This window comes from Lissotriton helveticus, chromosome 4_1 (assembly GCF_964261635.1).
Source record: "Lissotriton helveticus chromosome 4_1, aLisHel1.1, whole genome shotgun sequence".
Taxonomy (NCBI): domain Eukaryota; kingdom Metazoa; phylum Chordata; class Amphibia; order Caudata; family Salamandridae; genus Lissotriton; species Lissotriton helveticus.
In genome coordinates this window covers 1,538,251,102-1,538,277,794 of record NC_136063.1, presented here as the reverse complement: position 1 = coordinate 1,538,277,794, position 26,693 = coordinate 1,538,251,102, and the positions used below count along the sequence as shown (strand labels likewise).

Sequence of the window (26,693 nt, the reverse complement as noted above, 5' to 3'; positions counted from 1 at the left end):
CGTGCAGTTTGATGTTTTACGGGTGTATCAATCCATATCACATTCAGGGCCCACAGCTTCGCTAGCTATGCTGTGCCTATTGGAGAATGCGTACCAGTCCCAGCTCCCCTCTTACTTCCATTTTTCTAATCTGTGGTAAGGGAGGCAGGGTCCTGCCATGCAGGGTACCTATCCATGCTCTTCATTCTCCAAAGTAAGCTTTGAGTCCTGGTGGAAGGGGTACAGCTGACACATAATTGCATGTTGAATCCTTTTTACAGTGAATACGGACAGTGGTTTGTATTTTTAGGTCTGATTTGACTGCCCAGACCTTAGATTTGATGTTATTAACAGGAAAAGAGTGTTTAGAAGGACTACTGAGATGCTTGATTGGCCAAAAGTGTTGTGCTTCAACTGAAAAACGCTTGGTTGTGTGGTTCAACTGAAAAAAAGAGCTTGGTTATGTGATTCACCTAAAAAAGAGATCCTATATTGCAAGTTTTGACTCCTGGGAAAGCTTATACTCAGTGGAGCAGGAGTGAGTTGGTTATGGTGCATATTTAATGATCAAGGCTAGTAGGTCTTATCCTGTATTTAAGGTTATGACAAAGGGAGTAGGGCTGTTTTATTTATCATGAAAACCATTTGTTAAAGCCAATGAGCCGAACTGGGTGGATGGTTAGCAAACTTTGCTTAAGGCTGTAGACTAGAAATCTTTTACACGAAATCTGGCATATTACTCTGAAAGGCAAGTTGTTTGGTGCTGGCTACCCACTCTGATAAACACTGTAGGTGTAAGATTTACAATGTGATAATATTTATTAGTCCCCCTAACAAGGGTTGTCTTTTGTGTTGCCAGCTCTAATTGTGTATATCTTTGTAATTTTATCACGGAGTGCCCGATAGTTGTCTTGTAGAAAAGTTTATGTTCAAAAGTCAGTAATAAAGACTATAGGCCTCATTGGTTCATTGGAAACATTATGGGCCAAATGTATGAAACTTTGGTTTTGCGATTCTCAAATAGCGACTTTTTGCGAATTGCGAATCGCAAAACGATATGTATGTAGGATTTGCAAATAATTTTGCGAATCCTACATATTCCTTAATTGCGAATTGCAAGTTGCGATTCACAATTAAGGAATACCTCCCCATTTATTCCTATGGGCCTAGAGGCCCAAAGGAACGAATGGGAAGACATTCTCAATTTGCGATTCTCTAATTGAGAATGCAATGTCAAAAGGACACCCTGTTGCACCCCTGAAATGAGCATGGGTGCACATGTAGCGTAGATACATGCCCTAAGGGCATGTGTGTGCGCCACATGTCACTTTGAAAAATGCAAAAATATGCATTTTTGAAAATAATCGCAAATTACCATCAACCTGTAGTTGGTGGTAATTTACAATTCCTTATGCAATATTTGCACAACTTGGGTGCCTCATACATTCCATTTAAGAAAAAGCAATTTGCGATTCCTTAAATACATTCGCAAAATAAGGAATCACAAATTTTGCGATTCCTAATTTTGCGAGGCAGTTTTTCTTTGATACATACCATTAAGCCTAATTGCGATCGCAAACTCTGAAATTCTGCGAATTTCGGCATTTGCAATCGCAATTTTGAATGATACATATGGCCCTATGTCCTTTGCCATAGGTTTGATTCGTTATGTTATGAAAAGTGATGACACAGGCAGTATGCCTGGATTATATATTGTAAATATAAATTTGTTAAAGCCAATAGACCTTCATGGGTGGATTGCTATTATGTTGTGTTACTGAGAGAGGAGCTTTGGTTCCACTCACATGTTGATTAGTTCAAGTACTGCATTTGATTGGGCAAAAGTTGTGTGCCCAGCCTCAAAAAGAGCCAATTCAATTAACAAAGCTAGGCCTCATCGTTTGTTTAAAATGATGACAAAGGTAACACAGCCCGTCTTATTTATTTAGCAAATTATTTGTAAAGTCAAGGACCTTTTATGGGTGAATGGTTCTCACAATTTGCTTAATGCTGTACACAGGTATTTTGTTACATGAAATCTCACAGATTACCGAAGTAGGCAAGTATTTTGGTGTTGGTTAATCAGTAAGACATACTCTGGGGGTAGAATATTTGCCCTGGGATAATTCTTGTTACCTATATGAGGGTTGCATTTTTTGCCAGCTCTATTTTTGTATATCTGGATAGAAATAAGTGGGGTTTGGTGCAGCAACACCAATTCCTTCATGTAAATCCCCAAAACGTTGTAATCCCCTTTACTTCCCCACCCATGTAATTAATGGGAAGCAGAGTAACGGTAATTCTGGGGTGGGGAAATAACTGTAAATTTAATGATCTACTGAGAGCCTTGAAATGACATAAGTGATGATACAAAAAGATAGTTAAAAACAAGCTACTAATTTTTAAATAATAATTGTTCTGTTCCCTTTGATGAATGCCCAGTAACATTTCTGATAATAATGTAAACATTAATCATGGTTATGCTGTACTGTTTGGAGATCTAAAATGACATGAGTGTATCTGAGACTAGTGCTTTCATGGCAAGAGGCTAATGGCTTATTGGATAAAGCGTCAGTCTCGGGAACCGAAGACTGAATGATCAAGTACCTTTGTTACTTACAAGTCTTTTCATTCTAAATATGAAAGGTCTAAAAAAACACTTTAAATTACAGATATATATTTTGATAGGGTGAGCTCCCTATGAGCACAGATGTCATGGGGTAGGCAGGTATGGCTTGATTCTTGATTCTTCCACAACTGACTCTTATCTTTATGTACTATTTTACATTTTCTCTGTGCCTTGTAGGAATTAGTGGGTAACACAGCTGGCAGAGCTCCTGATGAGATCTTTGTGGGACCTTCAAGGTCATATCTGACTTCCATCCTTACTTGGTTGTTTGTGTACATGCTATTTACTTGGGTTGAAACTAAAGGCACTTCTACTTATACTATTGTTAGGCTTCAAGCAGATGGTGGTAAGCACTTCACAAATTTGACAAAGTTAAATATGCAATTCATTATGGCTTATCTGTTATTATGAACTAGGATTTTACAGACAAATTTGGTGAAAATTCTGAATACATATGTCAAACCTGAAGCTTGCTAAGTTATAGAATGTTAAGTTATGTTATGAGCATTTGTAAGACAAGCATCTGCCCAGGAGGGTATCCTGGTGCCTCGAGAAGGATGGTGCGGGCTTGGCTGGGCATATTGGAAAAGTCAGGTTTTCAGTTTCTTCTAAAATTCAAGAACTGAGCTGGTGGCTCTGATGTGCAGGTGGAGGTCATTCCAGACTTTAGGGCCTTGTACAAGATAAAATGCCAGGCAGCTCTGGCTCTTAGGATTTGAGGTAATATTGTGAGCAGGAGCTTCCCCAAGCAGAGGTTTCTTGTTAGAGTGCGAATTGTGATGCGGCTGTTCACACAGGCTGGTAATTGATTCTGTAGGGCTTTGCTTTGAGATGTGCTTTAATTACCAATGGCAGGTATTCTCTCTTTGACTTGGTCATCCACATCTCTATTGCATTATGCTGCTTTTATCCAAATGTTTCAGGTCAATGAAAGGTGCCTGGGTCGCCTGTACTTTGGCTGATAACATTCACATTCAGGATTTGAGGCAAAATACTAGGTCACAGTCGTCCTGTGATCATTCTTTGATTTGGCTTTTTGAAAAAGGACACGTTTTTTAATGGATGTTAAAGTCTTTGGACAATCTTATGCATGCTCGCTGTTGTTTGGGGTTACCTGTTTTGGCTATCTCCAGACTAAGGGGCCGATTAGGATGGCGGACGGACTTGCGTCCGTCCGCCACCCTTGAGGAGGAGGGAACGTCCGCAGGGGCTGCGGCGTTCCCTCCGTGCTGATTAGGATGTGACCGCCAGGGTGGCGGTCACATCCTCTATATTTAACATTGCGGCGGGTGCAGCTTCAAGCTGCACCCGCCGCAATGTTAAAAAAGCATGTTTTACATTTACATGCACAAAGCGGCCGGCACCGCACGGTGCCTGCTGCTTTGTGCACGCAAATGCAGGGGGGTACCATAGGTACCCCCCATGTGCACCCCCCACCCCCCATTCACCCAGGGGGCCCGCAACGGGCCCCCAAAGTGAATGTCCGTATGCTTTTCCATGGCGGAAAAGCCGCCGTGGAAAAGCATGTATTTACGAACATCCTAATATGGCGGACGGTGTCTCATAGACACCGCCTGCCATGTTATAGCTTTTCCGCCACGGTCGGAAGCCGACCGCGGCGGAAAAGCGGCGGACGGAATTCCAGACCCACCAGCCATCCTAATTTGGCGGTGGGTCTTTGGAGGCTCCGCAGCGGTTTTTCCGCATCCTCCAGGCCGGCGGACACTTCCGCCGGCCCGGAGGATGCGGAAAAACCGCCATCCTAATCGGCCCCTAACTGTAAGCTTTAAGAGAGAAAATAGTTTTAAGAATTGTGATATAGCCCTGTCTTACCAATAGTTTGCATAGTACTTAAAAAATGAAATCAATGAATAATTTACAGATATGTATTGTAACTTGTGGGCAGTTATTTTTGGGACATCACTGGTTTGAAGGATTTAGGCCTGTCAACACAAGCATTATGAAAGCTGACATTTCATTCTTCAGTCTGTGGTCTTCTTTTACAAGTCTATAGCGAGAATGTATTTAATTTAGGTGGCTGGAAACTTCCTACTTGGGCAACCAGCTTTCACATGAGAAGACTGCTTCAGGGTTTATGCAAGTACACCTATTTTCCTTTTATAAATAATGAGGTGGTGTAGTGTTTCTATGCTCTATTCAGTTTCTTGGTTCCTTTTCAGTATCTCATAACAGCAGTAGAATATACTCTGGATAGGCAAAAGTTGATAAGACTGTGGCGACCTGAAGCCGAAGGAGCAAATGGCACTAAGAGTGGTTCCGTCTTATAAGATCAATCAATCAATGTTACTATCATTGTGCTGGTGCTCTGCGACAACGTCTTCATAATGTGCACTGTTTTTTTAAACATTTGTTCAGTCACCATCTTGCAACATAATGTTACTCGAGTAGTACTGCACTCTGCGACAGGAGTCTGGGTGGATGAGCTTGGATTCTGTTTTTCTTTGCACTCCTTCACAGGCACATACTCCTACCAATTTGAAGATCAGGGATTTGAAAGCCGCCTATGGTCCATCCTTATTCATACTTGTTGGTATAAGGGTTTGTTAGACCTGTCATCCTTAGGGTGGTCTTCACCCAACTTTTTGCTGTATTTTTTGTTGGCCTTAAGACTCTGAGCACTTTACCACTGCTGACCAGTGTTAAAGTGCATGTGCTTGTCCACTAAACATTGTGACATCAATGTATACTTGATTGGCATATTAAGTTTACTTATAAGTCCCTTGTAAAGTGGTATACCATATACTCAGGCCCTGTAATCTAAATGCTACTAGTGGGCCTGCAGCACTGGTTGTGCCACCCACACAAGTAGCATTTCAAACCTTTCTCGTGCCTGGCACTGCAAAGCCCATATGTACAGTTTACTGCTACTTCGACTTGGCATTTAAAATCACTTGCCAAGCCTTAAAAAAACATTTTATTACACATATGTCACCCAAAAGTAGGTCCTAGCCAGTCCTAAGTGCAGTGTGCTGTGTAATTAAAAGGTAGGACATGTACTTTTAAGTTTTACATGTCCTGGAAGTGACAAACAGCTAGATTTGTTTTTCAATATTGTGAGGCCCATTCCTCTCATAGGGCAGCATTGGGAAATCCTTAAAACACTTTACCCTGTAATTCCCGATTAGAAAGGATGAGCTGCATCATGTTTCAAATCTGGGGAATAGTAATTATAAATCCTCTTTAGTGGAAGAGGGAGATGACACATTCAAATAGGCAGTGTCTGGTGTCCCACACAAAGGGCTGTGTGCCCCCACCCCCCTCCCAGATAGCCTGGCAAACAGGGCTGGGATGAAAGGGGACCTTTGCACTTCAAAGGCTTTCTTTGAAGTCACCCCTATCTCAAAGGCACATGTGGGTATAAGCATGGGGCTCTGAATATACTACTGGAGCTGTGAAGAACTCTGCCAGGGGTAAAGAATGCTGTGCTACAAGGACTGCCACTCTGCATCACTGACTGTTCTGAAGGAACCTGCTTCTCTGCTTTGCTGAGCTGCCCTGCCCTGCTGCCTGCTGATCTCTGCCCAACTGAGGACAAGGACTGGACTCATCTCACTTGAACCCAGAGCGACTCCAAGTGCCAACTCTGCTGCTGCTACTGCTAGACTCTGCCATCTGTAAGTCCTCTCTTGCCTAAGGTGCATGTTTTAGTGTGTTTCTAGCTTACCCTGACTAGGATCGTGGTCCCTACTTGGACAGGGTGCATACCTCTGCCAACTAGAGACCCTTGTGAATGATTTTCGGGCAACTCCTGAGGGTAGCCGTTTATAAGTAGTGCAGTGTTTAAAGTATGCTCAAAATGTTAGAACTGTGACAAAAAGAAGATAACTAGCAATGCTCTGATTACTCACTGATAGTCTTCATTACACTAAGTTCTACTTTTCCTTGACACAGTCCTAATTGCTTACCTACTATGTCGTCTATAATCTGATGGTTGTGGAGATCGATTGGCAGGGACAAAGCTTCCCTACTGGTAGCACCAAATAAGTGGAAAAGGCCCCAAAAATTTTTATTTTATATATATGAGGACTGCTGCAGAGACAAAACATCATTATACTTACAAAATGCTTGCACCGTTACCAGTGTTTGATTTTCACAATCTGGATCGCGAGGCAAAGGATATGCAATTCTTTCCTTCATGGCAAAGAGTTGTGTATGGCAGACATGACACACTCAATTTTGAAGGCTGTGACAAGATAAAGTTGACTTTTATATAATGGTGTTTCCCAGTTAAAAAACTGAAAATTTCCTGGATTCCTTCCAAGACTATTAGAGAATCAATGTTTTCTTTGTCCTGTGTGCATTCGATAGTGGGGCTTAATGAATGGATATATGAATGCAACAGCAGTTGAATGCAAAGGCTTTGTGTTGACAATAGAGATCATCTCTCTAGACCCATGCTAATATGTGTCCTTGCTGTTAACGGTACCATTATCAGAATCTGGCAAAATATCGTTCTCACTGACCTCCTTCCTTAAGCTCAGTACGGCATGCATATCTTTAAGAAGCTCTAATCAGTATTTTGTTGATTTTCCTATGCGTAGCATCACAAAAAGAGTAAAAGAAAAATGGGTAGCTACACCCACGGCCAACAGATTGCACTCCCCTTTGAGAGACAACATTGCTTGAAGCACCCTGTACACAGTACAGAACTGTTAGTGTTCCTGAAAGTATTCTGAATATGGAAATATTGCTGAATAAATATTGCATAGTGGATAAATACAGTATTTGTTTCCTTATTGCATGAATACCTAAGCAGAATGATAGTGTTTTCTTAGAATAATTTCAAAGACTAGAAAAAAACAGCTCAGCATCATAGAAAATCCCAAGATCCAAACTATGGAAAATCACTTCCGTCATAGACCACAGGCCGCTCAACAGCCAAGTGATAGAACACCTTCTTAGAGATGAACCTGTGAGGGAGAACAAAGAAACATGATTGTTATTATATCTTTTTTATTCAAGTTGTTTACTTGATTATTTTCAAAAGTAGCACATGCATTCTACTGAAGTGGTTTGACTAGACCAGGGGTCTCCAATCCTTCCTATAGTGAAAGCTACTTCTGATCATTGAAAACTATTGCAAGCTACTGCCTAATAAGGGTTTGGACGAATATACACAGAGGCTAAATAACTTAACCACTGCCCCTAGAGTGCAGGGAGCATATAACATTTAAAAAAAAAAAATTTAAAACCTTTATTGAGGAAATTCAGATCAGACACATTAGATTGTGCTACATATCAGCTCAATTAACGCAGTATACTCCAAGTCAAGCACTAGAGATGTAAATCAACTTCACCCTGCCAAAAACAGGATCATTGTGGGACTGTAATCACAACACTATTGCGCGGGGAGCCCTCCCAGGGAGCATACAACATTAATGGTGCAGATGCTGCATTGCGAAAGATTTATATTTAGGTTCTCTATGGATCAGTTTTATACCTTTGCTCCTAAGACAGTGAAAGGGAGAAAGGGAGAGAAATTAAGAAAGAGATAGGGAACATGAGAGAAAAGGGAGAGGAACAGATAAGGGGAAGTGTGAAAGACACAGAGAAAGGAAATACTGACAGAATGAGAGAAAACATGCAGGAAAGAAAGAAAGAAAAATAAGAAAGAATGCAGTAGAGTAAGGCGGGGAAAGAAAAACAACAACAGACAGGAGTAAAAGAATGAGGAAAATATAAACAGAGAAAGGAGCAAAAGAAATAAGAGTCACAAAAGAGAGAAATTAAGAAATTGGGAGGAAGAAAAAAGAAAACAGAGAAAGGAATGAATGGATGGAGAGGAAGAAAGAAAGAATGGCAAATGAGGAAATAGATTAAATAGAAAAATGAAGAGTGCGACATAAAAAGAACAGAAAGAAAACAAAAGAAAGAAAGGGATGGAAAGTATGGAAAGGAAATATTATAGACAAATTGCAACAATAGAAGAAATAAGAAAATAACAAAGAAACAGAAAGGAGAGATATGAAAAAAACAGTAGTGCTGGAAGAAAATACTGAGAAAGAATAATAATGGAGGGAACATGAAGACAGGCAAAGAAGATAAGACTGAATGTAAGGAAGGAAGATTATAGGTATAGAACAAAAAAAGGAAGGTGAGAAATCAAAAAAGAGGGGAAGAAGGAAAAGTAAAAAGTGAAAGGAGAAAGATGGGAAGAAAAAGGAAAGAACTGAGAGGAAGAAAGGTGAAGGAGAAATAATTAGATAAAAAAAGAAGCAACAAAAAGTATAAAAAAAGAAAATGAAAGAGGGGAGGAAAGCAAAAGGTAAGAAAGAAACAAAGGGGAAAATTGATGAAAAGGAGACAAATAGAGATAGGAATGGGAACAAGCATTTACAATGCAACGGTTTCGCCTTTGTAAAAGTTAGAGCTATTGGCATTGTAAATGACAATTTTTTTATTTATGTGTTGGTTTTGAAAACAGATAAATTAATGGCATTGTCATTTACAATGCCAATAGCTTAATCTCTCGCAAATGGACGATGGTTACAAAAATTCTTGAAAAGTGCTCTGTAGAATCAGGAGGAGTCGGGGAGGGATAATGAATAGAGATAGAGCCAAGAAGGACAAGCATTGAAAATGCAATAGGTCTCGCATTAGAAAAGTTGGAGCTATTGGTTTTGTAAATGACAATTTTTTTTAATGTGTTGGTCTTGAAAATAGCAAAATTAATAGCTTTGTCATTTACAATGCCAATAGTTATAACTTTTGCAAATGTGACACCTATAGCATTTGTAATGCAATATTTTATTCTCGTCTTCGAGAGACGAGAATAAAATACAGGGAAACTGGGGGGGGGAGAAAAAAGACACAAGGGAAGAAAAACAGATTGTAAAATGAGGAAACAATTTAAAGAAAATAGTAGGGGAACAAAAGGAGAGGGGGACCGGGGAGAGTGGGAAGGGGCAGGCGGGGGGGAGGGGATTAGAGGCAGAGGACCTGTGACTTAATGGAAAATTATTTTCTGTCTTTAAATAATTGTTTACCCCCTTAATATTCACACACATAGGCTTAAAGCGACGCATAGACCCTTGGACACACCCCCAAGACAGGGGGTCCGGCTGAGAGGCGCGTAAAAGAGAAACGCCGAGAAGGAAGGGGGGGGCGGGAGTCCAAAATAGATAAGTGTGTGGATAACGGGAAAGGAGGGGATGGGAAGGTTTTGGAGGAGAGAAAACCACGAAAGGGGGAAAAAGCAAATCGTTTTTTAAAAGAAAGAGCGAGAGAATAGAGAATATAGCGCTAGCTTGATTTACGGGTCAAGCTAGCGCTATATAAAACTTTAAAATAAAAAAAGGGATAACTGGCAATGACGTAATACAAAAGGATAATAAAAAGGAAGAAGGGTGGTGCACTGCTCAGTTTAAATAATGTTTTTAATGATGGTAAGAAGGATGCCAGGGTGGCGTTACCGTCAAACGCCTGAAACTGTGAGACATGTGGTGTACGCATGGATATGCTAGTACATCCCCTGAATGAGGCACTCCGTGAGGGATCAAAACAATGATTCCAAAATTGTTTGAAAACTGTAAGCTTATTTTTCAATCGTGGTTATGTGAAAATTCTCAATGATATTGTCGTCATATCAATGGAGGAGGTTCAAAGCATAAATGGTAAATACGAACTCCAATGCATTTCGGGCTGCACGCCCTTTGTCAAGGAGAGCTGGAAAAAAAGACAGGCCCATGTCAGGGGTGGGAATAGGTGAAAGAACGCCATTAACTGAGGATTAAAATTAAGTGCAGATCAATCAGTGTCTTCAATAAAGGTGCACAAACGCTGGCATGACTGGTGTGGGTGGTGATTCGGATCGTGGTTAAAGGGAGGGTAAGCGGGGTAGAAAGACTGGAGGTGATAGGAATCTAGCGTGAGTGAAAGGAGGAGGGAATTTCGTGAACGCGACCCTGCGGAAAGGCAAGGTACTTACTTCTGAGAAGTGGCGGGGACCGCTACTTCGGCCGGTGTATCCAGATTGGGTTAACTCCGGTATGTGGAAGGGAGTTAAATGCGGAAGTGCGGAATGGTGAAAATAAAGATGGGACTAACGATGTGTCACTACGAAAGTAGAAATAGAAAAGGAGATGAATAAAAAGTGAGGGGGCCATCTTGGAGTGGTCAAAAAGTAGTCAACAAAGGCTAGGTCAAAGGAAAAAAAATGAAGAGAGTGGTGAGTAATAGAGAGCAATGAAATACATTATTCACATATGATCATTATAAATGACAACTGTATTCAACGCGGTCATTAAGTCCATGTGGCTTAAGTGTCTGTAGACGGTATATCCATTCGAGTTCTCTTTTGAGTAATAGTTTACTGTCGTTAAAGCCTTCTGTTGGAGTGATGAGTTCCAATACGGTAAATTGGAGTTGCGCAATAATGTGGTGAAACTCTTGAAAATGCATGGCAACATTGGATTTCTCCTGTTTGGTACGGATGTTGGATTTGTGCTCGTTCATGCGCACTTTTATTTTTCTCTCGGTCTTACCGACGTACATTTTGCCGCAGGGGCATTTTAAAGCGTAGATCAAGTTCGTAGAGTCACATGTGGCACTGACTTGAAGTTTAATGGGGTAGCCTTTCATGGGGTGTCTGATGGTGTTGCCCTTGATTATGCAATTACAATTGTTGCAGTTTAAACATGGCTGGGTTCCTTTGTGAACTTTGATATCAGGTGTTGGTTTGGTGAGAATTTCCTTAAGATTCTTAGTGCGGGTATAGGCGAACAGAGGAGGAGTTCGAAAGATGTCCCGAAAGTCGGGTTCCATTTGTAGGATCGGCCAATGTTTAAGGATGATTCTTTTGTATCTTGTGCTGGCAGTAGAAAATTTCGATACCAAGACCATGCGTTCTTCTGTTTGTTTGGGTCGTTTTTGAAGGCTTTCTTGTCTGGTAGTGTTTGCCACTCGTGTGTGTGCTTCCTTGAGGATTTTTTCAGGGTAGCCTCGATCTAAGAAACGATCGTGCATCTCCTTGATTCTGTTGCTGAAGGTATGTTCTTCGGATACAATGCGTCTTACACGTAACATCTGAGAAAAAGGAAGATGCTTCTTGAGTGAACCCTGATGGAAACTGGTGAAGTGTAATGTATTGTTCCTGTCAGTGGTTTTCCGGTGTAAATCGGTGCTGAATCCTTTTTCAGTGATCTTAATGTTGACATCTAGAAACGTGATCTCCGTCTCACTCATTGACCAAGTAAGTTTGATGCATTGATCTTTGGTGTTTAATTCCATCAAGGCGTTGATGAGGGTGTCTTTGGCGTCAGTCCATATGAGGAACAAGTCGTCAATGTATCTGACGTACATTTTGATTTTGTCGTACAAGGTGGTGTCAGCGTATATGTATAACTTTTCGAAATTCTCCATATAGATATTGGCATATGTTGGAGCTGCGCAGTTTCCCATTGCCATTCCGGAGAGCTGAAGGTACCATTTCTTATCCTCTTGAAAATAATTGTGGTATAGTGTATATACCATAAGTTCCATGAGGAATGTTTGCATAGACATATCAATGTCACTGCTGAGGAGAGCTTGTTCGATGGCTTCAATTCCTCCCTGGTGGGGTATGGAGGTGTATAGTGAGCTAACGTCTGCGGTGCAAAGAATCAGTGAACCGGTGGTGTTGATTTGGATCTGTGCCAGTTTGAGTAAAAAATCAGTTGTGTCTTTAATGTAACTTCTGGATTTCGTGACCAAGGGTTGGAGGTATTTATCAATGTACTTGCCCGTGGGTTCATGGATAGAACCTTTGGTGGAAACGATAGGTCTGAAGGGTGGATCATGAAGATTTTTGTGGATTTTCGGACACATGTGAATAGTGGGGCTCCTAGGATGTTCTTGTAGAAGGAAGTTTTTGGTGCGATCTTCAATGATGCCTGCTTGATGGGCATTCACCACTATTTTTTGTAAGATACTTTGAAATTCCCGGGTGGGGTTGTTCTCAAGTTGCATGTAGATAGTAGTGTCCTGAATATGTTCAAGAATACGTTGATTGTACATACTGGAATTGAGGATCACAAGGGCTCCTCCCTTATCAGTCTTGACACATTTGATGTGTGGGTTATTAGCCAACGTTTTTAAGGTGTCTCGATCTTTCTTAGTGAGTTTGCCCCGGGGGCAGCAAACGCAGGAATGATCGCCAGCAAACCCGCCCTCCGTCCAACCCCCACTCCTTAGTGTGGCTGTCGCGGGGCAACAAAGGCAGGAACTGCCACGGGTGGCAAAGTGCCTAGCTACGCCACTGACCCAGCAACAACAGGAATTATTTCAGTGCTAAATAAGGGATGTTTTCACTGTTAGGGAAAATGAGAACTGGTGTTTAAATTTATACCATGCCAAGCATCCAAGCTAATATTCAGTTTTACAGGTGATTTTACATTAGCAAAACCAGCACCAGTGCTTAATTTGTGCCTGTTCACAGATGGTAGGCACTGACACTCATTTTAGGGAGGCCGAGGCTTATATTTCATCATCAGGCTTTACCTAGAGCAATAGGCAAAAAAGCAGAAGAAGGGAGAAAGGAACAAACAGGGTGGAATGGAAGAAAGGAGGAGGAGGAAATGGAAGAAAGAAAGTGTCAAATGTAGGGAATCGGTAAGAAAAAGAGAATGAAAAGGGGAAATAAAGAGGTAGGATGAGGAGGTTGGCGAAAGAAAGGCTGAGGCGTAATCAAGACTTGGCAGCCTTGGTGTTCAGTAGTGGTGCATTGGGTAGCATCGACAGCAGACATCTAGAAAAAAATTGTCCAACTGCAAGTATATGCATTTAATTTTTTTTTTAAAACAAATTAAGTACTGAAAACGTTATCACGGTTCCCATCAGTCTGGGCAGCACATACCTGGAGAAACTGTTGTCAAATATCAGAGTATAAATGCCACAGTTCCGAGCTTTTAGTTGCCCTCTTATGGTTTCTTTATGGGAGTTGCAGCGAGTCATTGGAATAAGAACCTGCAAATAAAAAAACAAATATATTCAAATAGATATGGGACAGTGTGTCTCGGTCTGTTGTGCCTTCAAAACAACAGACAAGTATAAAAGAGTGGTAGTACATTATATATATACAACAGAGAGCAAGCGGATAAAACGATTTGACATTTGCATGGATTGAAAGGAACAGTAGGAATGGCATGGCAGGCCCAACTATAGTGTCTACTATTTTGCCTTCTGCAACACTGGAGGCATGACAAAAGTTTTGAAGGAGTTTGGGTGGAAAGAAATTGCAGATCCCACTTTGTTTTCTTACCAAATAAGCAGGTCATAATCAAGGAAACATGTTTGCCAAACGAAAGGGAAAATACCAATTTTGTGCACCTGGTGGTGTTTCTGCATTAGAGGCATCACAACAGAATGGTCAGGAGTGCTCTCTACTTTCTAAAGTACAAAGCACGACCGTAAATACTCTGGGGCCTGGGGCAAAAAGCACAGGCTCCAGTACCTTGCTAAGGCCCTCTTGCTAAGACCTTACATGATGGTTACACTTACTTCCCAACCAATGAAAAAGTGACTCCTGTTAAAAAAATATATAAACATTAAGAGTGGCTACATTTACAGCAGTTGCTATGCTCCATGGAAACTGATTTAAATTGCAGTGTGACTTATAGAACCAGGATCTATGGATATTTAAGCATGCAGATTAAATTTCTGACCGAGGATACTGTGGAAGTACTCAGACATTCATGGTTAAGGGAGTTGATATAGGTGTTCCTGATTGTGCGAAGTCTAAGGCGACATAGAGTGCAGGACAGTGTGCAACTATGGTGGTGAAACGGATCTGCTTAATTCCATATGGATCTGGGCTACTAGCCATCTCCAATAATACATTCAAACTCAAACATGCCCTTTCACTCACCCATACAGGTACTCACACACCTACTTGGTCACTGATACAGCCACTCACATTCACACTCACTCACCCATATAGCCACTCAAACACATACAATTAATTTTCAGAAACAGAGGTGACCATTTTGAAACTGAAAAGATCCTAAACCTTAGATTGGTGACATGTTCCTGGAATAGGCTCAAAAAGCTCCTGGGGAATGCTTCAGCGACCCAATGCCAGCCATTAAGAGAAAGGAGGTAAGCACCCCATAAAATAGACACAAGGATGCTTCCAGTATTGGGCAAGGTTCTCAAGAAGTTGGGCCTAGCTGGACAACCATAAAGATTCTTTAGTTGCAAAAGTAGCATAGTTGTTGGGCAATATTGTTGACTCAAAGATCCTGGGAGGCTGTGCACAAATGGTGGCTATCACAAGGTTGTTCAGTGAGGGCAGAGCACACAACATTTCTGAGTCATTTGAGGACTTAAGTGTAGCACTAAATGTCATACTTGTTTATACTTGTCTTAGTGACCCCTATCATTACGGGAGGCAGGGCTCAGGTGGCCCCAATCGCAGGACTTTTGAATTAGGGCAGACCGCTTCCTGAGGCACTGGAGTACTTCTGTCTTGTATGAAATGTGAAACCTGTTTACAATTTGAGTCACTCACCACTAACAACAGGTAACTGATCTTGAACACCTTTTTAAACATCTAATTCAATCAGTACTAAATTAATGTACTGAATTCTTCTCCACTGTGTATTTCTGGAGTAACTAGAACCAATTTTATATCCTAAACGAACAAGTTACTTACCTCTGTCTAGCCGAAGATTCCTTAACTTTGAATTCCCCAGGCGTCAGACAGGATCCGGAAAATATTTCCCACCAGTACCTCTGCGCGCCGGGTGCAGCGCCGCATGGCTGTGCCCTGAAGTCGTCTTCGTACATGACGTCAGTGAAGCCATATAAGTCCCTCCCGGCGCGCTGACGTCAGTTTTCTTCGGGGAAACTTCTCCGCGCCACAACGCAGAGCCACTACCAAAAACTATTAGAGTATGGGAACAGTGTGCAAAAAGTAATGAAAAAACCATTGTAACAATGACAAAAAAGAGCGGAATGATAAACAGCACCATAAATGGCAGTGAAAAATCACTGTATGCAAAACGTAATGGAAGGAAAGAGCAGCGCATCGCCCTTGAGAAACAACCCGCAAAAAACGAAGACTATGCCCACCCATGGGGCAAAAACGGTATATGAAAAGGAATGGCCCGGCAGACAACAGAAAGGCTGCAACCAGAAATTGTAACTGTGAAGGCCAACAAGGCCGAAGCAACAGTATTCACCACAATTTACCACAGGACGGTAACAACAGGAAATGCTACCCACCCTGCACAAGACCTATTGACTGAGGCGCAGTCAAAAGGACCCCAAGCCAATTGACTGTAGGAGAGTCAAGAGCCAAAAACAAAAACAACAACAATTGATGGCTTGACCTGGTCTACAATCCGTCTATTATTTGTGTGGATTGTGCAGAGTGAAAAAACCCCAAGCCACGGAGAGAATAAGAAGAAAAATAAGCCCCACCCTGGAAGAACCTGGGTGCAGGGCGTAGAAGAGTATTTGAATCCATCACCCAATCAGGATAACGAATGGAGAAGAAACATTAAAACAGAATGAATCATCATGCCCAGGAGGGAGGTAAAAGAGGCCACCCCGCAGGGGGACAAAAGTCACCTAGAAGGAGACGAGGAGATAAACCCAACCTGAAAAGGCCTTTCGCAGTGGGGGAGGATGGGTGAGCGTTAAGGAATCTGCAGCTAGACAGAGTCTCTACCAGATACATTGTTACTAAAGATAAGTAACTTGTTCATCTGATAGAGACATCTAGCCACAGATTCCTTGACTTAGAATAGATACCAAAGCCCCATAGGAGGAGGGTATGCGACTAAAACCCACCAAGTTCCAAGAGAACTTAGTCGTTAACAATCGCCTAAAATACAGCGTGGGCAGCCATGCCAACGTGGCCGACACCACACCATCAAGCTCTTGTAGGGACGGAAAAGAATGGGGAGTAAATGCACCATACTCCGTCAAGGGACAGCACAAAAACTGTCTTGTGCAGACAGGGATAAAAGGAGGCACAGAACCAGAATGGTTGTGCGTAATGGAAGAACCTAGAACCTATAGCGTAACTGCTTCTGCACAAAAAGGATGGAAACAGAAGTACATATGCGCAGACAGTTTGAACTGCGAGAGCCACACCACATATATGTGAATGCCCAAATAATGCAGTGTGAATTGCATAGATGCGAAAGATGCATCACAAGGAGGGGGGAACCCGGCAAGCCAGACACACCAAAGGCATGCTGCCATGAGAAAGCTGGGGCAAGAAATCATCGACACCGCAGCAAGGAAAACCATGTCTGCGTGAAGTATATGTCAAGAACAGTAGACGTTCATGAAAAAATGTTTTTAAATTTTTTTTTAATTAAAAGAATAGAAGACCATGCCATAGGTAAGAACAGTACCGGTGAAAGCATAGTCGGAAAGAACAATGTCCAGACACCCAAGCGACATTAGCCACCTGTCCAGGACGAGAAATGTTGAAATAGAGCAACAGGAGAGTCGACAGAGAGACATACACCAGATTTTATAAGGACAGTGAGTATCCTGAAGAGAACACTGCCAATGAAAACAACAGCTGGAGCCGGTAGTAGAAATGTTTTGAACTCCTGCGTGGCAATTAGCAGGGGAACTGGAAACTCCTGTTAGGGAAGTGTTAGATTTGGGGGTCTCTACTTGGCACATGTAGGTACTTGTGACAAATAGGGACCCTTACCTCTAGTCAGGATAAGGGGATTACACTCCTAAAATAACCCCTGCTCACCCCCTTGGTAGCTTGGCACGAGCAGACAGGCTTATCTCAGAGGCAGTGTGTAAAGTATTTGTGACCACATACAGGAACCCAGTGACAACACTACTGATAGACACCACACAAGGTTTATATCAGAAATAAGTGTACTTTATATAGATTTACCACAAGACCATAAACGACAAAAATACACAATTCTGTTACTTTAAGATGGTAGTTTTAGCTTAGTTCAGTTCAGTTCTTAAGATGCGACGCTTTGCGTCAATGTACCTTACGATGCGGTGCGCTTCCACGACAAGCAATGTCGCAGCAAGGGAAATGCAGCAAAGTACAGGTGCAAAGAAATAAAGACGTGAAGATCTTCCAGATGCGGCACGCTTCTCCGTGGTTGCGAGAAGTTCTCGGTTCAATGCGTGGACTGCAGCGGCGACACCCTAGTTCAGAAGTGCGACGGCAACAGCTCCAACTACAACACTCTTCTCCCACGATGCGTGAAGCTTCCGCACAATGCGACAACTATAGCGGCGACATCCTTGTTTAGAAATGCGATGGCAGCAGCTCCGACGGCGGCGCGCTTCATGGGGATGCGAGTCGCTTTCCTCAAAGTGGTGCAATGCGACAGATCCAGCGGCGACACCCTTGTTCAGAAGTGCGACGGCAGGCACAGTGACGGCGACATGCTCCGACCTCGTTGCGAGACTCTTCTCTCGATGCGGTGCAGTGCGACAACTCCAGCGGCGACACCCTTGTTCAGAAGTGCGACGGCAGGCAGCAGCGATGGCGACACGCTTCCTCATCGCTGCGGCACGCTTCTCTCGATGCGGTGCAGTGCGACAACTCCAGCGGCGACACCCTTGTGCAGAAGTGCGACGGCAGCAGCAGCTAAGGCGACACACTTTGTTCTCGTTGAATTGCGCTTCCAGCTTCTTGCGACACGCAGTTCATCATAAGGCTCAAAACAGCAGCAGGCACTTCCACAAGAACTCTGGAGAATTGTGGGTTGAAGTCTGTTGTCCCTGAGACTTCAGCAGGAGGCAAGCTCTTTTTCAAGCCCTTGGAGATCCTTCACAAGTTGAAAGCAAAGTACACAAAGTTCCTTTCTCCTTCCGTTGGCAGTAAGGCAACCACTACAGGCCAATCCCCCAAGCAGCACTTCAGCTTGGGAATAGACTCTCCTCAGTTTCTTCAGGTTCCTCTCCTCAGTAAAGGTTTCTTCTTGTAGTCCAAAAGTAATCTAATTTCATGGGATCAGGGTCCCAATATTTATACCCCAAAATCCTTTGTTCTCTGAGGGGAGAGGGGCCTTTGCCTAGTCCAAACCAGTTCTGAAACACTCTGTTTACCCGACTTCTCCTTTCCTTTCACAGTGCAGGGCAAAAACATCAGACGCCCCTCAGAAGGTGGAGTCAGCATTGTGGAAGGCAAGTACATACTGGAGCACTTTGTTGACAGGACTCCTTCTCTTCTTTCAGTGTGCAGGGCAGAGACATCAGCCGCTCCCCAGGAGGTGGAGCCAGCATTGTGGAAGGCAGGCACAGCCCTATTCAAGTTTCAGGTGCAACTCCTCCCTCCCATCGAGATGTAGATCTCTCTATTCACCACTGGGCTGACTCATCCTGTCATCCAGCCCTGTCACTCACAAAACCAGACAGAGAAATACACAACCTGGCAGAGGCAGGCTTGAAAGGTTAGACAAGCAAATACCTACTTTCTAAAAGTGGTATTTGCAAACACAGAACGTTAAAACCAACTTCAATAAAAGATACATTTTATCATTCTGAGTCCAGGCATACTAAACTCGAATATCTACCATGTTCTCTGAGTCAGTTAGGATTATAAAATGTAATAATTCTAACAGCCCATTCTGGCCTATGGAGAACAGGTAGCCTTGCAATAGGGAAAAACGAAAATGGATGTAATTCACTATTAGGACATGCCACAGACATCAGGGCTTGTCCTACCTCATACTTACAATGCACCCTGCCATTGGGCCTACCATAGGGGTGACTGATATGAAGAAAAGGGAAGGTTTAGGGACTGGCAAGTGGGTGCACTTTCTCAGTCAGTATGACAGTACCAGACTGCACGCAGGCTCTGCAATGGCAGACCTTAGACACATTGCTTCTGTGGGTGGCACAACCAGTGCTGCAGGCCCAGCAGCAGCATTTGGATTTACACGCCCTGGGCACACTCAGTGCACTAGACTAGGGTCTGACAAGTAAACCAAATAGCCAAACATGGAACCACTGATTAATACATCAATTTACAATAGGGAGAACTTGCACTGTGGCACTGGATAGCAGTGGCACAGTGCCCAAAGCATCTAACACCAGCAGAAATACATAAGGCAACAGCAAAAATGGAAGGGAGACCCACGCCAATGGTGCCAAGTCTAACAGGAAGTACTTAGAAAAATAGAGCACAAGGCACGTACAGCAATGATGTGTGTGGCGGAGATGCAACCAGCCATAGAGAAAGGCCATACAGTCTCTGAACCACGAGAAAGTACGTCCTCAGAGTGGAGCTAGAAAACAGCCATCTGAGAAGCGCAAGAGATAGCCCAAGTCCCCCTGACAGCGAACATACCAGGGTGCACCCATAGGATGCGCACTGAACACTGAAAAACCGCGTTACCTCGCCCAGCGCACCTGGAGGCAGACCATGAGGATGATGTCAGCAACGGAGGAACTATATCCGGAACGGAACAGAACAAGATGGCGAAAAAAGAACATATGCTGACGGCAAGGACAACCAATAGAAGCACAGTGAATCTGAAAAAACAGACTGGGGTGAGGCAGGCATGGCAGAATCCCTAGAACACCTATAAGAAGGCAGCAGCCACAGATGCAGGGGAGTTCTACAGATGAACCGCAAGCTATAAGGCATGAGTACAAGTAGAGAGCGACACTCACTTGTGGGCCGCCACAAGGCATAGGAGGGGGAGCCTAGAGTCAGGAAGAGACCACAATCTTAGCCATAGAACAACCCCTTACAAGAGGACTCCGCAGGAGCCTACAAGGCTTCCCGTACAAGGAAGGCTAGCTATACAATAGCGAACTGGTACCCCACATAGACTCAAAACCCCCTCGAAAAGCAAAAACGGCTGAACAGCCATACAGATCATCTGGGTATTAACATCATGAACCCAGCGATGGGTAACTGAACAAGCAGAGACAACACTGCATAGAAAATAAACATCTGCATAAGGACTGGAAACACGAAGTTATGGAGGTCCAGACAAGAGACAGCAGACCGCTGAGTCAGCATGACTGTCAAAAAGGGTCACACCATTAAATGGTAGATCCCTAGGACACTCCTGAACATTGTCAGGGAAACTGCCATCACGCAGCCATGCATGGCGACATAGAGCAACTGACCTGGCAATCGCACGACCGACAGAGTCAGTGGAGTCCATAGCCGAACGAATGGAGAACTGTGCCATTTCTCAGCCATCATGAAGCAGACGATCCAAGTCAGAACGGGCACCCTTGGGAAGAGACGGGGAAGACGCTCAACCGAGTCTCAAAGGGCAAAAGTAGCCGGTGCAAACACGCAAGAGGTGTTTAGAGCATGGAGGGCCGAACTAGTGGATGCGAAAATATGGCGACCACAGGACTCCAACCAGCGAGACTCCTTAGTGGGAGGAAACAGCAGAGGAGGAGGGGAAGGCAGCGAAGCGAAAGCCGTCTGGACTACCAGGCCCTGAGCCCCAGGATGAAGAGACAAACAGACAGGGTCACCTGGAGCCGTGCGATGACTATGTGTGATGGCTCGATCCACAGGGTCTCCAAAAGAGGGTCGCGCCCACGTCCTAAGAAGGGTGTCAAATAACGACCCTCCAAAAGGTAGCAAGGGTTCTGCCTCCATAGTATTCTGGTGGGGGAGATCCAATAATGGATTAGATGGCAAGTAAACTGAGGGAGGCTGAATATGTAAAATATCTGCAGCTCTGTGAACAGCCCTTGCAAAATGCTGCACTAGCCATCGTAGCTATTCTAGGGGACGGTTGAAGGTTAACTAGCCCAGAAAGGAGAGATGCCATAGCCCGAGGTCGAAGAAAGGACCATTGTCCCATGGGCCCCTATTCGGGACAGCACAAAAACAACCCAGGATGCCCAGGGTCTTCATCCTCACCCAACAGAGGAATATCAGGGGGCGGTCCCAGGGTCCACTGACATCCAAATGGCATCATAGCGATGCCGACAACCACCAAGGGTGACTTGTCCACCCGACATCGGTCAGGCGTCGCCTCGACCTCCACCGAGAGAGTAAGCTGCGGAGAAGAACGATGTCGAGCATGAGTTGAGCTCTGTGCAGCAGCCGTACCCGGCGCCAGCACAGGGAGGCCCTGCAGAGCTATGTGGAAACTGCATAGGAGGGCTTGACGTCTGACTGGGATGCCCCTCCGGGCCGTGCCCGGACATCGCTGCGACTCCATGACCGGAGTCGAGGCACTCGATCGGCACCGAGGGCGAACCTGCCGCCGAAGACCCGATCTGAGTCCTGACCCCCTCTGTGGGGCCCGAAGGTGTGCCAGGGAGAGGGGGTGACCCGAAGATCGATTGCAGAGCCTGGGAATAGGCCTCCATCTGGGCACGAGTCGCCCCAACACCAGGAAATGGTGGGTAGGGGGGACGACTCCTGGGTGCCTGTGTTCGGTAAAGACCGGGAGCAGCGGGCCCCGCCATCACGTTTATGTGAGGTCAGCGACCTCCATGACTTGTGTTTGTGCTTACCTGTGTCAGGAGAATGACGTCCGTGAGAACGACTCTGTGACCGAACCGACCAGAAGCCCCCGCTCGAGAAGGCGGTCGGCGACGCGACGACTCAGTGAGGGACATCCGGACGTCCAGCAACTTCATCCGTCGCTCCTGCAGGGACTTCGCCTTCAGCTGCCGGCAGGCGTCGCACTCCTCGGAGTTGTGGTGCACTCCCAAGTTCCACATACAGATCGCGTCGCTGACATCTGCCGCATACAGGTCTCACACGCCTTGAAGCCCGAAGGCATCGCACAGTGTTCTCGGATGCCGAAGGTGTTGAGAAGGCCTGAAACAACAGGCCAAAGGAACCACTACTCCTGGATCCGCGTTGGGACGCAGAAAAGAAGGAAACTGATGTCAGTGACCCGGGAGGGACTTATATGGCTTCACTGACGGCGCGCAGATGTACTGCTGGAAAATAAAATCCGGATCCAGTCTAACGCCTGGGAATATTCTAAGTTAAGGAATCTGAGGCTAGATGTCTCTATCAGATAGACGCAGCAGACAAAGGTAACAGTGGTGGGGCGGGTGGAAGTCAACAGAAGACGAATGGGTAAAATAAAATAAATCCTATTCTGGGTCTGTCGACCCTTGCCCAGCCCCACCGCTCTTACCTGTGCCGGCCGTGCCTGATCCCAAAATGACTCCACATCTGCATGGGAATTGACATGGACACAGTATGGGTAAATATCAACTGTAAGCTCTTTCAGGGTTAGATTAATTTTTCGATAAAAATTATGTTGCAAATTGTGAAACTGTCGACAGCCAGAAGCAGGAGAGAACATATTTAAGATACTGCCTGCAGAATAAGACAAACAAAGTTAAACAGGTTAGTTTCATCACTGCACTTGCTCACAAACTGATATGTAGTTCTTTACAATTGCTCCCATAATGTTCACTACTACTCTCAGCCCTGCACACAGCTGGAAAACGTGAGCTCACATATATTCCACTGTCGCGCGAATCAACAAATAGATAAACATTGGTTGGTGGCAAATCACAACACCAGCCCCAACATGGAGAACTATGTGATGGTATGACACATGAATAAGTAAGCAGTCAGTAGAACAGGGAATGCATCGAGGGCAAGAAAGAGAGATCACACAAGTGGATATGAAACATAAACCACAGCAAGTGAGAAGCAAACCATTCTAAACATTGACACCATCTCTCGGGTCTAGATGGCACATCTAATTATAGGTACAAATACACAGATGAAGGTTAAGACAGATGGCTGCAAAATCTGATGGCGAATTTGAAGACCCTCCTATTACCTAATAAAAGGCATTCCAATCAAGAAACGGAGGAATAAATGGAGGTAGATTGTTGGACTCAGGTCTTTAAGGGACAGGGAACACTGATTCTGTTTTTGGTATGATGTGGAATGAAATATGGAGTGATTGAATTATTACATTAAAATCAAGAGGATATCACTACAGCAGGGCTGTGTTATGCACCACACTAACTGTATAGAAAGTCTAAGATAGTAGGAGCGAAACCCATGTCACAGTATTTGCTATAAGACAGGCCTTTTATAAATATGAATTGAACTGGAGCCACTAGAAGCATTCTACTAAGTCAAAATTATAGTACTACACCATTACAAAGCACATTATTCTTCCTGTATTCTTATTCAGCCATCACTGTCACAACTGAAAGAAATATTGTACAAGGATGAAGTTCTTTTTTGGAAGAAACATTTTAAGTATTCAGCTCCCACCTTAAACTGATCCAGTGGAGACTCTTCTGACTCCTGGTACACCACACTAAATGCTATGCTTTTTGTATCCGAAGAAAACACCCAGCTGATCGTTATTCCCAACTCCGTCACGGTGATGGGAATGATGCTATAAGTGCTGGACTTGATGAACAGCTCCCTGTGGTTCTCACCAAAGCTGGAAATCTCCTCTAAAGTGAGGGGTAGCTTTAGCCTGGGGAGGAAGACAATGTAAAGTCATACAGCTGAAATAGTGAAAAAGCTGCCACACAGGATACATGAACAAAAGATATGATGCTACTGTCGAGGTACAACACAAAATATGAAATGGCCCCTCTACCGCTGTCTTATTAATGGTAACAAATATAGTGGCGAGTTCTGTAAGGTATTATATGGCAGGACATTGTCTTTTCATAAAATATTCTTGTGGGAAAGGAAGGCAGCCTGCACTGAGGGATTAAGAGAAGTCTTCCAAAGTTTGACGGGGACTGCGATTCCTCAATCTAAAAGAGACAAAACCATGATGTGCAGAAATATAATATGAGTTTGGTCTTCATGTCTTATGTTCTTCCACTCTCAACAGAAATAGTAACCTCCAAGTATTACCAAAGATAGATAGAAATGTAGGGACCTATTCACAAAGGTAACTTTACACATGAGTGAATCTACACAAGTAAATGTGCTCTTACACTTTGTTATAACTTTACAACTTTAGACTATTAATCATTTCTGAGTGTAATGGTAATACAAAGTGTAAACCTTACACGTCCTCATCCCCTGAAACAGAGATGGAGTCTTAAAAATGTCAACTATGGCTGTAAAGTCCACTAATAGTAACTTTACATCTGTATTTAATCTTCCCCACACTTGTAAAGAACCCCGCCGTTGGATCAGAGATCTCCCTAAGGCAGAAAAATAGAAATACATTATAACATTTTATTAAAGTTTAAAAAAAAATGTATATTTATATTAACTGTTAATATAGATTAATTAATATATTTAACTTTAGCAAGAAAGAATGAGACTGAGAGTGAAAAAAGGTCTAGTGCCCATGTTCCAATACAAAGTATACTCCAAAATAGGGGGTTCCTGGGGAGAAAAGATGGTGGAAGGAAGGTGGAGCGGTCTAGGGTGTAGATAGGAGAGTCAGCGAGACTCTTACTTGATTCCCTCACACACCCCAAGGGATGTCATGCTTCATCATAGGGCTGTTGCTCCTCGTCGGCAAGGACTGCAATGCCCTATGGGTCCCCCAAAGGGTCACTTTAGCGGAGAGCTTTTAAACTTCTCGCCGTACGATGCATGTGAGGCAGTGCCCACCAAAAAGTGAGTGAGTATAAAATTGACTTAAGGAGATCAATGCTGGGTCAATTTAATAGGTAGATGAATCTGCCAAAATTCAAAAACCAGATGGTTGGTGCAAATAGAGGGTTATAATGACCCCCAGTAGTCAAATGAGGACAGAAAGTGAAAATAGTTTTACATTTATTGGGTCAACATGTTTTGCGGCCCTATTGGTCTCAGCAGAGAGCCTTGGCGCTTCTTCAGGACCAGAAAAATGAAGAATATGTCAATGGAAGTGTATGGGGCCCAATGTAGTGCCGCCTATTGGATCCTATCTTGAATAATCCAACCTAGGACAATAAAGTAAAATAGAGAGGAAGGGGTGAGAAAAGGGAGAAAAAGCACAATAATGTTATTGTTTCTGGCATGCAAGCTCCTTAGCGGCCGGAAGGTCCCAAAGGTGGTCCACTATGTCTGTCTGGCACTGGATGGGCCTCTCCAGAAGTCACAGGTAAGTATGGCAAATAATACATCAAAATTGCCCATTACTGAGATGTAAAATACTAGAATTCGCATCACATCAAAACAACACGGTAAAGGTAACCGGGCATTTTTGTGAACATCATGAAAAGGTCATAAAAATGGGAGAGAAGACTGTTTTGGTGCACCACAGTAGCATAGAGTGCCATTGAATCGATCAAGTGTTGCACATCACATTATACAAAGAGTGAAAACAAAGTAAAAACAAGGTAGGTGCCACCATCTCCATGTGCCCTGTAAATGATGTGGGTCAGCCACACTGTTGATAAGGTTAAGTACATCTTTAGTATCCTTAAGGAAGCAAGGCATTATCTGGACCAGTGGTTGTAGGTAGTGGTTGCAGAATTGGCTTAAGGGCTCCAGAAGGGATTTTTGGTGGGTCGCAATTGGGGACTCACAAAATGCAACATACAACAGTGTCTCAGAACTGTTTGTGATTCACAAGAGGGTTGCAATTGACCTGCCTCATCAATATTCATGAGGCAGGTCGTAATTTGCGATCCATTGAGAATGGCCTGTAATCACAGGGATGGTGGCCTGCTGGGGTCAGTTGACCACCATGTCTGTGATTGCTTTTTAAATGAAGCATTTTTTAAATTGGAATACAGCCCGTTTTCCTTAAAGGAAAACAAGATGTATTTCAAAAATAAAAATGAAATGCTCCCTTTTCGTTTTTAGGAGTAGGCAGAAGTCCGTGGGACAACTGCCTGCTCTTAGAAAATGCTAGTGCCCCCATTCACAAAGGGGAAGGAGTCCTCCACGGAGTCAGTACAATATGAATGTTTTGCGTCTGCATTCTGGTTGCAAAACATTAATTCATGTCCCTGGAACTCGCTAATAGGAAGTGATGCCCTTAAAACACCCTTTACTAATACTGACTAGTAACCCCTATTTCAATAGGGTTGGCATATGCCAAATGGCTCTTTAGCGGGCGCAAACGGCCCGATTCTACGTTTTTCGAGCGCTAAAAGCCGTCATATATGTGGCTATTAAAGTGCACAGCTATCTAGCACAGTCCTGGAAAACAAGGCCCCAAAGGGAGGATTCCATGCACACGCTCACAGTGTGATTGGCAGG

The 26,693-nt window shown here is 43.7% G+C and overlaps 1 protein-coding gene across 4 annotated transcripts in view; it reads right to left on the bottom strand.

Annotated features, from left to right (window-relative positions):
• Positions 1–6,617: 6,617 nt before the first annotated feature.
• The window catches only part of FYCO1 (FYVE and coiled-coil domain autophagy adaptor 1), an 825,109-nt gene continuing 805,033 nt past the window's right edge, over positions 6,618–26,693 (bottom strand). For all 4 annotated transcript variants that reach the window (XM_078688154.1, XM_078688155.1, XM_078688157.1 and 1 more), the window contains 3 exons: positions 23,796–24,006; positions 13,461–13,570; positions 6,618–7,539 (listed from right to left, as the gene is read on the bottom strand). In XM_078688154.1, coding sequence (XP_078544280.1) covers positions 7,464–7,539; positions 13,461–13,570; positions 23,796–24,006 — 397 coding nt within the window. In that variant the 3' untranslated portion in view covers positions 6,618–7,463. The remainder of the gene's footprint in view (positions 7,540–13,460; positions 13,571–23,795; positions 24,007–26,693) is intronic.